At 39.1% G+C, this 16,399-nt stretch overlaps 1 protein-coding gene across 1 annotated transcript in view; it reads left to right on the top strand.

Moving 5' to 3' along the window:
* The window catches only part of SHMT2 (serine hydroxymethyltransferase 2), an 87,104-nt gene extending 73,079 nt beyond the window's left edge, over window positions 1-14,025 (top strand). The window contains exons 11-12 of the mRNA XM_075852005.1: window positions 6,392-6,499; window positions 11,005-14,025. Coding sequence (XP_075708120.1) covers window positions 6,392-6,499; window positions 11,005-11,132 — 236 coding nt within the window. The 3' untranslated portion in view covers window positions 11,133-14,025. The remainder of the gene's footprint in view (window positions 1-6,391; window positions 6,500-11,004) is intronic.
* The last annotated feature ends 2,374 nt before the right edge of the window (window positions 14,026-16,399 follow it).

Raw genomic sequence — 16,399 nt, 5'->3', positions numbered from 1 at the left:
TTTAGCCAGTGAACGTTAATTACAGTGATGTATGATGTGACAGATTTGTTAAAAGGAACATGCAGTCATAAATTTGTCGTAACATATGTCAAAAAAGCTAGCTTTAACTTAGATAATGCCTAAAATTACGCCACTTTAAGAATAAAAAAGGAAGGCCGTACATTTCAATCTGAGCTGGGTCTTGCTACTAATCTAGACTGCCTCACCCTTTTACTTTTAATGACCAAGCATTCTTTTTAAATTTTTTACATCGTTACATTCCCAGTCATAATATTTTTTTTTTTTTATTATTTCGACAACTTACCATACGGGGGCTTGTTTTATGTAAAGAGTTGTATTTTTCAGTTGCGCCATTTTGAATGCATAAGTTATATTAATTAACTTTTTAAGGAGGGAATTGTAAAAAAAAAAACCTGCTTTTTGTTTTTCGTGTTTTAAATTTGTGCCGTTCACTTTGCGGTGCAAATAACTTGTTCGCTTTCTTCTATGGGTCAGTACCATTACGGCAATACCAAATATGTAGATGTTTTTACTTTTTTTACTACTTTTGTACAATAAAAACACTTTTAAACAAAAAATTATTTCTTTTTTGCATCGCGGCAGTCCATAACTTTTTTTACTGTCTATTTTGCCGTATGTAAGCTTGCTTTTTGTGGGACGAGGTGTAGTTTTCATTGGTACTATTTTAGGGTATATGGTATTTATTGGTTAATGTTTTATTTATTTTTTTAGGGGGATAACAAAAAAAACTAAACTTTTTGGAGTCTGACATTCACCATGTGCATTAAATAACATGTTAACTTTATTGTTCAGGTCATTACAATTGCAGCGATACCATGTATATGTATTTTCTTGTGGGGTGTTTTTTTGCCACTTTTACAAAATATAGCCATTTTTTATGGAAAAATTTTATTTTCTACTTTGCAATTTCGTTTTTTTTGTTTTATAGTTTTTTATTTTATTTTTTATTTGAATTTAGTATTTTTGTCTCACAATGAGATATTCTGATCACTGATGTATACCAAAATACTACTTTCTGTCATGGTAAAACTGACAGTCTATTAGGATGTTCCTTTGGAACGGCCTGATAGGCATACCGTCATGGCAGGTAGGCCCACCAATGGGTGGCAGAGGGAGCCCCCACCCTCTGTCAAACCTCTTAGATGCTACAGTCGCTGTTGACCGCAGCGTTTGAGGGTAAACAGCTGTAAGTCACAGTCTGACTCATGCAGTAAATGTGTTTGCACAGTTTCTTTGCGCGCGCAATTACCATAACGTACATGCATCCCGTGTTGTGCATGTACGTGAAAATGCGTTAAGGGTTTACTATAAAAGCAAAATTATGCACGTTTTTCAGCTCCAGATTGACTTAACTTTTTAATAGATTATAACTAGTAGTTTTCAAAAACCTACACTGACATCTAAAAGGCTTGCACATGTAAACATTTAACCCCTTCCCGCTCCTGGACGTACTATTACGTCATGGCAGCTGTATCGTTCGCGCTCCATGACCTAATAGTACGTCTCGGGAGTAACGGCCGTTTCGGCTTTCCTCCCGACACATACAGGAGCTGTGACAGCTGCTGTCTTGTTCAGCAGCTGTCACAGCTCCTACAGCGGGGACCGATCGCTGTGTCCCCGCTGATTAACCCCTTAAAAGCCGCGTTCTATAGAGATTGCGGCTTTTTAGGGGTTAAACTGCCATCGCCGGCCTGCTACGCGATAGCGGCCGGCGATGGTGACTATGGCAACCGGACACCAAACAATGGCGTCTGGCTATGCCATAGACGGAAGCCTAGTGGGTCCTGACAACGTCAGGACCCACTATGCTTGCTGTCAGTGAGTAGCTGACAGCTCTAATACACTGCACTACGCATGTAGTGCAGTGTATTAGAATTGCGATCAGGGCCTCCTGCCCTCAAGTCCCCTAGTGGGACAAAGTAATAAAGTAAAAAAAAGATGTGTAAAAATAAGAAAATAAAAGTTTTAAAAGTATTAAAAGTAAAAATCCCCCTTTTTCCCTTATCAGTCATTTATTATTAATAAAAATATATAAACAAACAAATAAACTATACATAATTGGTATCGCCGCGTCCGTAACGGCCTGAACTACAAAATTATTTCGTTATTTATCCCGCACGGTGAACGCCGTAAAAGAAAATAATAATAAACCGTACCACAATCACAATTGTTTGGTCACTTCACCTCCCAAAAAATGGAATAAAAAGAGATCAAAAAGTCGCATGTACCGAAAAATGGTACTGATCGAAACTACAGTTCGTTACGCAAAAAATAAGTCCTCGCACGGCTTTATTGATTGAAAAATAAAAAAGTTATGGCTCATAGAATAAGGTAACACAAAAAGTGAATGATTGTTTACAAAACTTATTTTATTGTGCAAACGCCATAAGACATAAAAAAAAAAAACTATAAACATCTGGTATCGCCGTAATCGTATCGCCCTGCAGAATAAAGTGAATAGGTCATTTATAGCGCACGGTGAACGCTGTAAAAAAAAAGAATAAAAAAACAATAGTAGAATTGCTGTTTTTTAGTCACCACGCCACCTAAAAATGGAAATTAAAACTGATCAAAAAGCCGCATGCACCCCAAGAAGACTACAATGGATTCCTCAAGGGGTCTAGTTTCCAAATTGGGGTCACTTTTGGGGGGTTCCCAATGTTTTGGCACCACAAGACCTCTTCAAACCGGACATGGTGCCTAATAAAAAAGAGGCCTCAAAATCCACTAGGTGCTTCTTTGCTTCGGAGGCTGGTGCTTTAGTCCATTACCGCACTAGGGCCACATGTGGGATATTTCTCAAAACTGCAGAATCTGGGCAATACGGATTAAGTTGGGTTTCTCTGATAAATCCTTTTGTATTATAAAAAAAAATGGTATAAAGAGGATTTTCTGACAAAAAAAATATGTAAATTTCACCTCTACTTTGCTCTAAATTTCTGTGAAACACCTAAAGGGTTCATAAACTTTCTAAATGCTGTTGTGAATACTTTGAGGGGTCTAGTTTCTAAAATGGGGTATTTGATAGGGGTTTCTAATATATGGGCCCCTCAAAGCAACTTCAGAACTGAACTGGAACCTAAAAAAATAAATAAATGAGGCAATACTTCGCTTCTTACATTATACTGATAATGAGCCTTGTCCACCGCGAGATGACTCCAGTTTTGACCGTTTGTATAAACGGAGACCCTTATTAGACCGTTCCAGTGCCCAGTTTTCCCAAGCATACACCCCCGAGAAGTGTATTTCTATTGATGAGTCCCTGGTACATTTTAAAGGGAGGGTTCAATTCCGCGAGTACCTGCCGGGTAAGAGGGCAAGGTATGGCGTGAAGATGTATTAGCTGTGAGAGTGCATAAGGGTATACCTCCAGGTTTAGGATATATGAATGAAAGGCCACCCCCAAACCAGACTGCATCCTGGACTACAATCGGTACATGGGAGGGATGGACTTGTAAGATCAAATCCTGAAGCCCTACTGCGCCGTGTGGTATAAGAAGCTGGCCGTGCACATCATACAGATGGCTTTGTACAATGCGTACGTGCTACGTCGATGTGCAGGCCAGACGGGAACTTTCCTGGAATTTCAAGAGGCGATTATCAAGAACCTAATCTTTAGGGACCAAGAAGGGGGGGCACCCAGTACTTCTGGAAGCGGGGCCACACGCATCGTACCATGGCGGCAACACTTTCCAGGAGAAGTTCCCCAAACTGGCAAGAAGGAATAAAGTCAAGAGGTGCAAAGTCTGCTATAAGAGGGCGATAAGGGATGACACAATATATCAATGTGACACGTGTCCCGAATAACCAGAGCTCTGTATGAAAGTGTTTTAAAATTTATCATACATCCCTTGGTTTATAATTTACCCCAATTTTACTTACCCTGATGCACTCCGCATAGCTTATCCCCCCTCGTCTTTCCCCTCTGAGCCCTGCTGTGTGCCCAGGCAGCTGATAACAGCCACATGTAGGGTATTGCCATACCCGGGAGAACCCACATTACAGTTTATGGGGTGTAGGTCTCCGATCAAAATGCTCACTACACCTCTAGATGAATGCCTTAAGGGTGTAGTTTTTAAAACGGGGTCACTTCTTGCGGGTTTCAACTGTACTGGTACCTCAGGGGCTTCTGAATACATGACTTCGCACTAGAAAATCCCAAGTAGGCCAAATGGTGGTCCTTTCCTTCTGAGCCCTCCCATGGGCCCAAACGGCAGTTTATCACAACAAATGGGGTATTGCGGCACTCAGAACAAATTGCGCAACAGAATGGGGTATTTTGTTTCTTGTGAAAATAAGAAATTTTCAGCCAAAACTACATATTTGAAAAAAATAATTTAGTTTTCATTCCCAGCCCAATTCAAATAAGTTCTGTGAACAAACTATGGGGTCAAAATGGCCACAACACCCATAAATGAATTCCTTGAGGGGTGTAGTTTCCAAAATGGGGTCATTTGTGGTTGGTTTCTATTGCTTTGATACCTCTGGGGCTCTGCAAATGCGACATGGCACCTCGAAAACCAATCCAGCAAAATCTGGACTCCAAAGAACACACAGCGCTCCTTTCCTTCTGAGCCCTCCCATGGTCCCAAACGGCAGTTTATCACCACAAATGGGGTATTGCCGCACTCAGGACAAATTGGGCAACAAAATGGAGTATTTTATTTCTTGTGAAAATAAGAATTTTTAAGCTAAAATGACATATTATTGGAAAAAATATATTTTTTTTAAATTCCCAGCCCAATTCAAATAAGTTCTGTATAGAAACTATGGGGTCTAAATAGTCACATTACCCATAAATGAATTCCTTGAGGGGTGTAGTTTCCAAAATGGGGTCACTTCTGGTGGGTTTCCATTGCTTTGATACCTTTGGGGCTCTGCAAATGCGACATGGCACCCGAAAACCAATACAGCAAAATCTGGACTCCAACAAACATATAGCGCTCCTATCCTTCTGAGCCCTCCCATGGGCCCAAACGGCAGTTTATCAACACAAATGGTGTATTGCCACACTAAGGACAAAATGGGGTATTTTGTTCCCTGTGAAAATAAGAAATTTTGATCACAAATGACATTTTATTGGAAAAAATGACATTTTTTTCATTTCACAGCCCAATTCAAATACGTGCTGTGAAAAAACTGTGCGGTCAAAATGGTAACAACAACCATAAATTAATTCCTTGAGGGGTGTAGTTTCCAAAATGGGGTCACTATTGGGGGATTCCTACTGTTTTGGCACCTCAACGCCTCTTCAAACCTGGCATGCTGCCTAAAATATATTCTAATAAAAAAAGAGGACTCAAAATGCACTAGGTGCTTCTTTGCTTCTAGGGCTTGTGTTTTAGTCCACGAGCGCACTAGAGCCACATATGGGACATTTCTAAAAACTGCAGAATCTGGACAATACATATTTAGTAGTGTTTCTCTGGTAAAAAATGAATAAAATTGAAATTCAGCAAGAAAAATTAAATTTGCAAATTTCACCTCCACTTTGCTTTAATTCCTGTGAAATGCCTGAAGGGTTAAAAAAAACTTTCTAAATGCTGTTTTGAATACTTTGAGGGGTCTAGTTTTTAAAATGGGGTGTTTTATCAGGGTTTCTAATACATAGGCCCCACAAAGCCACTTCAGAACTCAAGAGGTACCATAAAAAAAAGGCTTTTGAAATTTTCTTAAAAATATGAGAAATTGCTGTTTATCTTCTAAGCCATGTAACATCCAAGAAAAATAAAATAATGTTCAAAAAACGATGCCAATCTAAAGTAGACATATGGGAAATGTGAACTAGTAACTATTTTGGGTGGTATAGCCGTCTGTTTTACAAGCAGATGCATTTAAATTCTGAAAAATTCAATTTTTTCAAAATTTTCTCTAAATTTTGCAATTTTTCACCAATAAACACTGAATATATCGACCAAATTTTACCACGAACATGAAGCCCAATGTGTCACAAGAAAACAATCTCAGAATCGCTTGGGTAGGTTTAAGCATTCCGACGTTATTACCACATAAAGTGAAATATGTCAGATTTGAAAAATGGGCTCTGAGCCATAAGGCCAAAACTAGGCTGCGTCCTTAAGGGGTTAAAAAAAAAAATACATTATATATGTTAAATACACAGCTTTGCTTATCGGTTCAGGTCTTTCGTGCATGTGGTCAACTATGAATGAGTAAAAAGTCCTGCAATATTCCAGCGGTATGCGGAAAAGAGGAGTGACGGCAGCACCATAAGACCAGGTCCATGTGTGGTGCGGGATATTTTAGATTTGGATTAGCATTTTTTTTATTATTTTTTTTTTAGATCGGAATGAATGTGTAAAGATACAAGGCTAGTGTGAGTATTGATGTTCTTTTCCTTCTTTTTTTTAAGGTACCCCTGCTCTTACCTCCCGCAATTTCAAAGAATCAGACTTTGAAAAAGTGGTTGATTTTATTGATGAAGGGATCAAGATCGGACTTGATGTGAAGAGCAAGACAGGTGAGTGATAATGGGTAGAAAGAACACATTACCTTGAATAACACATATGCATAAGAGAACTGGCATGTGTTGAAACTCTGAAGTACAGCATGAGGTTAGGTGCCACTACAAGTCTTTTTCAGAGCGCAATTTATCGTGATCCTGATGAAGATTGGTAGGTATCATGGGAGGTCTGTATGAAATCGCATTTTATGACATGCATTTAATTGTTAAAATTGACAGTGATTAGATGAAGGATTTGGGGACTGTTCAAAAATTCTGTGGTTTAATAGCTGAATCATAGAACTATGGAGATTTTTGGGTTTTAAATAAAATAAAATCTGTTTTTGTGTAAGAGTTTTGAACTCCCTCCACAGAATGTTTAATTTCTTGGAGCGCTTGCTCCTTTGAAAATTTTTATAGTCTATGTATAGATAAAAGCTTTGGGTAACACACAGTATAAGCTTTGCTCATACCTTGCGTAACTTAACTTGCTGTGATCCTGACTTGGCTGTATTATAGCCCAAAGCTCCATTCACAAATCTGTTCACTTAGGCTGTTTTCACATCACCGTTGCCCTTCCGTTGAGGGGTTCCGTCGGGTTAACCCCTCAACAGAAAGGCAAACTGAAACCTCAGCTTCCGTTTCCCTCACCATTGATCTCATTGATCCAAAATGGTAACTGGAGGTCACCGGGCAATATAACTCCATATACACCATCATACACTCCTCAACATTGATATTACAACACCAAGAATGGCAAGCCATAAAGTTATGCAAATCAAGGAAGCAGCAGGTGTCGCTTTGATCTGCAAATGATCAATTTTCAAGCACCTAGCTCTAATCTGTGGCATGTGGGATGGGCATAAAAGCCAGATTGAAAGCAAGGTTTTTAGCCACATGAAACCTCAAAAATCAAGTGTTGTGGGATGATTGTGCCACACCCCTGTTCGTCGACATGCCAGTTATCGACACTTGTCGCAAACTGAGAGGGACAGAATCCTTGAACTGAGAGACCTTTGTTTATCACTCTGGCAGACGTCAGCAGGGTTCAACGTTGCGTGTCCTGGAGGTTGGGAGGACTACGAACGGGGATGACGGCAAGAGGTGTGCAGAGAAAAACCTCTGCACGGATGGATCATCTGATTGGAAGAATGGCACGTAATGATCAATTCTGTATTGCAAGTGAAATTGGACGTTGCATCAAGTCTAGGACGGCAACCTGTGCCAATACAAACCAGCAGAAGGCGTTTGCACGACATTGGGCTATGAGCCAGATTTCCTGGTACAGGTTCTCCATTTACCACACGCCATCGCTCTCAAAGGCTATCGTGGTGCACAGCAAGACAGCAGTGGAGGCTGGAATGCAGGTCTATCCTCTTCAGCGATGAGTCCTGCTTTTGTCTCTGACGCAATGATAGCCAGAGATTGGTCTGGAGAACACCTAGGGAACACCATGAAGATGCCTTCACAAAGAAATCTGAATGAAGGAAAAGGAGAGAGGAAGACAACGGCGCTCCTCTAATGTAATATTGTAAGGAATGGGGGACAGTGTGAGCGAAGAGGTTAGCTGATGCACTCACGCACTTCTCTCCATTCATTTAGTCAGCGCATAGGGATCCTGCTAGATCAGTATGTGCTGTCTTATACTGACACATTAACGTTACTGAAGTGTTTAGACAGTGAATAAAGAGACAAGCGTTTTTTTTCTAGGCCAAAGGTGCCAAAAATGTATAGTAAGGCTACCCGAAATTGTATTGAGATATAGTGCAAATGAAATGTCCCAAACATAGCGCTGTCATCATTTACTAGCATTTAATATTGGATTATTTTATATATTTGCTATTTGATACTGAGGGCCCCATAGGATATATATTTTATTTAACCCCTTATTGACCAGCCCATTTTAGGCCTTAATGACCAAGCTATTTTATTCGTTTTTCTATAGTCTCATTCAAAGAGCTATAACGTTTTTATTTTTTCGTCTACATAGCTGTATGAGGACTTGTTTTTTGCGGGATTAGTTGTGCTTTTTAATAGCACCATTTTTGGGTACATATAATTTTTATATTAACTTTTATTAACCTTTTTGTGGGGGGATTATAAAAAAAACTGAAATTCCGCCATTGTTCTATGCGTTTTTAAATTGACGCCGTTCACTATGCGACGTAAATAACATGTTATCTTTATTCTATGGGTCGGTACGATTACGGCGATACCACATATGTGGAGGTTTTTTTATGTTTTACGACTTTTGCACAATAAAAACACTTTTGAACTAAAATTATTTGTTTTTGCATCGTCTCTTTCCAAGAGCCGTAATTTTTTTATTTTTCCATCAATGTAGTGATTTTTTGGGCTTGTTTTCTGCGGGACAAGACGTAGTTTTGAATGGTACTGTTTTGGGGTACATGGGACTTATTGATTCATTTTTATTATGACTTTTTTGGGGGGCAATGGAAAAAAATTGCAATTTTGCCATAGTTTTTTGCGTTTTTTTTTTACGGTGTTCACTTTGCGGTTTAAATTACATATTAACTTTATTAATGGAGTCATTACGGTCGCGGCGATACCACATATGTGTACTTTTTATTTTATTTTTTTACACTTTTACTAATGAGATTGGTGCTATAATGTAGGTGACAGCAGTGTTTTTTATTTAGAAATACAATCTATTTTTCCACGTTAGGAGCGATTTTAGCTTTATGATAATTACTTTCTTAATGCCCAACTGGGCGTGTTTTTACTTTAGACCAAGTAGGCGTTGTACAGAGGAGTGTATGACGCTGACCAATCAGCGTCATGCACTTCTCTCCATTCATTTAGTCAGCGCATAGGGATCCTGCTAGATCAGTATGTGCTGTCTTATACTGACACATTAACGTTACTGAAGTGTTTAGACAGTGAATAGACATTCCTTCCAGCCAGGACGGGATTTCTATTCACAATCCTGATACTTCGTTAACGTTTCTGTGGTACTTACAGCAGAGCAAAGTGTAATCTCCCTGTAACCTGTCATTTACAGCGTGAGCTCGCTAGATTACGCTTGCTCTGCTGTAAGAGCATAGCAGGATCCCTATGCGCTGACTAAATGAATGGAGAGAAGTGCATGATGCTGATTGGTCAGCGTCATACACTCCTCTGTACAACGCCCACTTGGTCTAAAGTAAAAACATGCCCAGTTGGGCATTAAGAAAGTAATTAGCATAAAGCTAAAATCGCTCCTAACGTGGTAAAAATAGATTGTTTTTCTAAATAAAAAGCACTGCTGTTATCTACATTATAGCGCCGATCTCCTTATGTAGGAGACAGGGCACTTATAATTTGGTGACAGAGTCTCTTTAACCCCCTCAGGGCGAAGCCATTTTTCATTTTTGTTTTTCACTCCTCGTCTTTCAAGAGCCATAACTTTTTTTTTTTTTGTCAATAGAGTGGTGTGAAGGCATATCTTTTGCAGGAGGAGTTGTCGTTTGTATTGGTAGCGTTTTAAAGTACCATATAATGTACTGGGAAACTGAAACAAAAATTATTTGCGAGCTGAAATTGGAAAAAAACGATTCCTTCATTGTTCTTTGGTTTCGTGTAATTTGGTTGAGCCATATGCAGAATGCTTGACCGCAAAGCATGTCGCCCACATATGACACCACTGCATCTCCACGTTCTTTCTGAGGTCCAGTGAAGTCACATTGAAATGAAGTGTGCACTACTGGCAGAGGACAGGATGATGGTGGCTAGGACTTCTCACTTGATTGTGGATCTTTAGATTTTACTGTACAATATAAAAAGAGTGCACGAATGATATGCACATTAAACCTGCTTTGTTTTCTGTTGCAGCAAAATTCTGATTGCTATAATTTAACACTAATAACAGTATAGCTGGGGTTATTGTGTCTATCTTTATGTGTATATGCTCCGGATGGCTTGTGTGAGAATTTTACATTAAGTAAAACAATTAAAATGAAGGATTACTAGTAGCAAACCTAAACACTTCTATAGCCAGCAAGTGGTTTCTGGGTTCCTGCAGGTCACTGGAAGCAACTTTCTCATCTAGTAAAATAACAAAATCTTCTGTGGGAAACCAAACAACTTGACGCATGCTTAACGTGGGATCAGGAGATTAGCAAAATTGTTGACCTCTTATGATCTGCCTTTATATTTTTCCCAATATCTACGTGCTGTTTGGCTTTGCTCAAACTGGATAATTAAACTTCTTTATCCTGTTCAGACCATAAAAATCTGGTGGTAGTTGTAATAAAGTTAAAACATTTAATCACTCATTCTATCTACTCTGTGGACTGAAGAAATACAGTACGACAGCCACCCAAAATTGTCGTTTCTAGGAGAGTGGTACTCTCAAAGTAGAGGACCAATATACATAGAATATGAGGGAATTTGAAATCCGGTATGGAACGAGGCTGGTCTTCCTGAAGAGGTGGTCTTATGCAAAGGTTTTACTGCAGTTGTGTATTTGGCTTGCAAGCCTAGGATAATGCACCAGTAACGTTTCTCATTATTTTATTTTACAGCTAAATTGCAAGACTTCAAGAACTTCCTTCTAGAGAACCAAGACACGGTACAGCGCATGGCAGATCTTCGTCAGCGTGTAGAGAAATTTGCCCGTGCCTTCCCTATGCCAGGTTTTGAGGAACGTTAAAGATTTTTCTGAGAAGGCTGCTTCATTTTACCCTCCGCCATTTTTACCCTGTCGGTACATTTTACTTTGGGCATACTTTCTCTTTGCTCCTTGTTCACTGCTCATTCTCCATACCTTTTTCTGCCTTTCACAGTCACTTTCCACCAAATTCACTTTGCTGTCTGAAATCCGGATAAAGAACTGCTCGGACAGATTGTGTAGCCAAATCAGTGAATGTTTCAGGGACATCTGTAGACTTCAGTGTCTAGTGACTGTCAATAAAAAGCAATAACATCCATTGTGTCGCTGGACTCTATTCCCATCCTGAATTCTGACTTGCGGACGAGTACAACCTCAGTCATTTTTAAAGCTTAACTGACAATAACATGGCCACCTCTTTTTAATAAGGCTATTTGCATTATTTTGGTATTTTTATGATCAATAATTAAGAACCTTTATGTAATACACATGTTATTGTGTCTTGTAGACAGAAAAAAATGATAAAGCGTACCTCCAATGAAAAATAAAAACCTCAGTGTTCACATAAAAGTATTGTACATAAGAATATTCAAAACTTTTCCCTTCAAAGCTCAGCCATTTGTGCTGCATATCTCTCCTTCCTGATTCGCTAACATGAAGTGATCATTCAATACCTATAAATCTATGCGAGGACATGTCAATATCCCAAAGAAGAAATAATACAAAGTACAATGTATGTACCTTGCAAAATATAAATACTTTATTAAAGTTATCATAAGAACAGACTGGCCATCAAGACCTAAAAACAGACAAACAATAATGTGGTGATGAGTAAGGACTAAGCAAATGACATGCGATTGTCATATAGACACCGTAATACCGTTCTAGTGAACTACACGGAAAGACAAATTGTATATATATGGATCAGTTATGAAGCACAAGTAAAATTTCATAAGCAGCAGGAAATAACCAAACATAAGGGCCCTAGAACCAGTACCAACCCGTGTGTTACATGGTGAGCCCAAACAAACAGTCACCTCATTAAGGAAGTGATCATTGCCTGCCATGTTACAGATAGTGAAGCTGCAGCCTGGTCCTGGTCACACCGTCTACAAGCTGCTAGGTCACATTACTCCCGCTACCCCTTTCTCTGCCCTCTCTGGACTTTATTAGCTAGCAAGTTCCCTCTACAGATAACTTCTAATTTCCCTGTTTGGGTTTATTTATTCAAGTTATTTAGGCTATATAACCCTTGTCTCAGAAAGTAGAAGGGTTGCAGTAATTAAAGTCTCCTACTCTGCTCTGTATTAAATAGGTGGAGTGTGCAGCCTGCTAGTAAATAATAAAGCTAATAAATAAAATAAAAAAGTGTTCTATGCAAAAAAAAAATTAATATTATTTTAGATTAAAAACTTGAACACTGAGATGCATATCATAAAAGGCTTTTAAATGGATCACTGGAGGTACGCTTTAAATCTGCTTATTGTCTTTAGCATCAGTCATGGTGTGTACATACTTTGTAGATTTAGCTAGTGCCAAAAAAGAAATGTTCTATGTTGGGAGACGGCTATATGTGAATCTGTTTGATAATTAGCTTATTGCAGTAATGTCTAAATTACCTCTATATATTTTTTATGAGGCACCAGCGAGTGCTTATACTGGTATGCGCCAAAGTATATCTAAAAAGTACCCGTACCCACCATTGCTCTCTTGCCTCAACACCTTACATGGAAGAATAGGATGGTGACATTTGATCGTGTTTTAGTTCTTCAATATGGATTTATGACGGAGCAGCAGCCGGTGTTTACTTATGTTCTGTTTTTGGAAAACATTCCTATAAAATATCATATACCTTTTGAAAAAATGAAGCTTAAAGGAAGGAAAAGACCAAATAAAAGCCCAATAGTGTGTTTTATAAGGTGGGGAATTAAATCATCTGTTCACTTCCAGATAATATGCATAAAGAATGGAGCAATAATTAATACACGTGTATTATAATGCAAAACAATCTGTTCACCGCTTTCAAAATACTAATTTAATTGATGATATTGGCAGGCTACACATATTTCCAGCAAAATCATTATTAAAATACTTGTAAAAATCCATGTCTTGGCAGCAGTCCATCCTCATGCTAGTCTTAAAGGCGACTTTCCTGTCTGGAGCCATAGTTGGTGACGTGGTGTTTCTCTCCTCCTCATGCAGGTCTCACAGCCATAACTTCCCATCACAGCCAGAGAACTATTATCGCAAAGCAAATTCAATTTGTTAGATGAAATTGTATTTAACCCGAGGCTGTGGCTGTGTTTCGTCCATGGAAGGAGCAGGCAACAGCTTGGGAAGTAGACTCCTCGCATTTTTGTTTTTAAAACGATCCCGGCGGTCAAATTAGAATCGATTAACAAACAAACGGAGTAAATGTAATGAAATGAGACTGGGTATTGGCGTTCTGTTCCCATCTGCTCACTGCCTGGAGTGGCATACACTGTTCTGTGTTATTAACCCTTCTTGCTGTAAGGGGGCAGCAGTATAATGCTCAGCTGGGCTGAATGGGTTCTCCTTGCAGGACTGTAAATCAGACCAATGTGTGCTAATTGTGAGGTATGGTTCTCTCCTATTATAAAAGTAAAAGTCTCAAATTAGTCTTTATTTTTAATAAATCAAGTTTCGTTTTTGTGTTGGTCCATTCCATGCGAGTGTCCTCTCTTTAATACAATTCAGGTATATTAACAGAAAACTTATTTTTCAAAAGCATTGTAAAGAGTGACATATTTCTGTAGCAACGGTGCAGGCATAATATTGTGAATATACATTTTCTATTCATACAAAATCAGGAATCTATGTAGTAGCTTGATATGTTCTTGCCTTATATTGCATGTTGCATTATATCTGTAACATGCGATTAAATGTTAATATAATAAACTACAGTGTTTCAATCCATGTTTGTCACAGACCGCTGTCTTGCAAATGTCAAATTATTACTCCACTTTCCAACACAAGATGAAATATTTTAACATTTAGGAAACCGAATTGCTGCTAGCGGTGTCTCTTGAGTGTAAGAGAATCCACTCCTCGTTGCAAAAATAAACTTTATTGCCATGTACACATACAATAGAAAGGTAAGAGGTATTCTTTAACCCCTTAATGACGGCCTGAAAAGGCCTTAAAGAGGCTCAGTCACCACATTATAAGTGCCCTATCTTGTTCATAATGTGATCGGTGCTGTAATGTAGATTACAGCAGTGTTTTTTATTTAGAAAAACGATCTATTTTGACTGAATTATGACCTATATTAGCTTTATGCTAATGACTTTCTTAATGGTCAACTGGGCGTGTTTTTTACTTTTTGACCAAGTGGGCGTTGTGAAGGGAAGTGTATGACGCTGACCAATCAGCATCATACACTTCTCTCCATTCATTTGCACAGCACATAGTGATCTAGCTAGATCACTATGTGCAGCCACATACCCACACATTAATATTACTCAAGTGTCTTGAGTGTTAATAGATATTACTACCAGCCAGGAGGTGATGTCTAATCAGAATCCTGACACTTCAGTAACGTTTGTGTGAGATTCACAGCAAGGCAAGCGTAATCTCGCGACATTACGCTGTAAACTGTCATTTAAAACGAGATTACGCTTGCCTTGCTGTAAATCTCACACAAACGTTACCGAAGTGTCAGGATTCTGAATAGACATCACGTCCTAGCTGGTAGTGATGTCTATTCACTGTCCGGACACTTCGGTATGTGTGTGTGTGTTCGTTCGTGTGTGTGTGTGTTCGTGTGTGTGTGTGTGTGTTCTAGTAAGATTACTGTGTAAATGAATGGTGAGAAGTGTATAACGCTGATTGGTCTGCGTCATGCACTTCTCTCCACAACGCCCACTTGGTCAAACAGTAAAACACGCCCAGTTGTCCATTTAAGAAAGTAATTAGCATAAAGCTAATATAGGTCATAACTCCGTCAAAAATGATAGTTTTTCGAAATAAAAAAAAAACTGCTTTAATCTACATTACAGCGCTGATCACATTATGTACAAGATAGGCCACTTATAATGTGACAGACTTTCTTTTTTTCTTTTTTTTTCAATCCCATTAAGACATAACTTTATGTAATGGTAATACATTATACTGTGTCACTATGACACAGGCTGCTGTTAGGGCAGCACATGATGTACCATAACAGCAGGCAAACTGAACAGACAACCCTAGGGTCCTTTGTATGTCCCCAGGGCTGAATGCAGAGGGACTCCCCGTTCTTCGATCACGTCACCGGGTTCCCAATGACGTGATCAAAGAGGGGAGTTCCCTTGGATTATGCCACGGTCACAGACCGCGGCGATCAAAGTGTTAAACAGCTGGAGTCCGAATGTTTTCCGACCCCAGCTGTATTTAGCTGGCTGCTCTAAGATCAGGAGCTGTAAATTACAGCTCCTGCTTAGAGTATGAGCGCTCACAGGAGCGCTCATCAGCCTCTTCGACAGTGACGCCAAATGACGTCGCTGTAGACTAAGCACCTGCAACTCCTGCCGTCAAGAGTGGGTGGTCATTAAGGGGTTAAAGAGGTTTTCCAGGAATACACATTATGGACTATCCTTAGGACAACAATTGGGATATTCGTGGGGGTTGGACCCCTGGAACACTTATGGAATAGCAAACAAAGGGCCTTTTATTCTTGTTTCAGACATTTAGCACATTCGTACATGCGACTGTGCCTTGTACTGCATTTCAGCCACATTTACTTTGATGGGAGTTACGGAAATAACGTAGCTCAACGAGCTCGGCTGTTTACAGAATCCTGTCCTGCACTGATTCTGAGCATAGATGCGGCAACCAGCAGCCGCCCCACCAGGAGGGATGGGGTCTAGCAACCACTGTTTCCTGGAGGTGGAACCCGGATAAATCAGACATTTATGGCGTATCGTGTGGATACGCCATAAATGTCTGTCGTGAGACAATCCCTTTAAAGGGAAGCCTTGGGCCTGACAGACCTTCCAGGGTTGTCCTGTGTTCATGTATAAAATTCACAGGCAGTAATGCATTGGAAAACAGATATTCCAATGCATTTGAATGAACAAATAACATTTAAAAAGTAAAGTTCCCTTGTGGGACAAAGAAATATTATTTAAAAATGTTCTTGTGTGCAGTTTTGTTTGTTTTTTTAACTAAAATGCACCTTATTTATCACTGTAATTAATACAACCCGTCCAATTTAAAAACATATGGTAATGAAATTATTTTGCAAAGTTCTCTAAAAAAAAAACTTAACATAAATAAAACTAATTTTTCAATAAATAAAAGTTAAAGAA

Source organism: Rhinoderma darwinii, chromosome 2, assembly GCF_050947455.1.
Source record: "Rhinoderma darwinii isolate aRhiDar2 chromosome 2, aRhiDar2.hap1, whole genome shotgun sequence".
NCBI lineage: Eukaryota > Metazoa > Chordata > Amphibia > Anura > Rhinodermatidae > Rhinoderma > Rhinoderma darwinii.
Note: the sequence above shows the minus strand (reverse complement) of the source record. Positions and strands in the feature narration are given on the sequence as shown.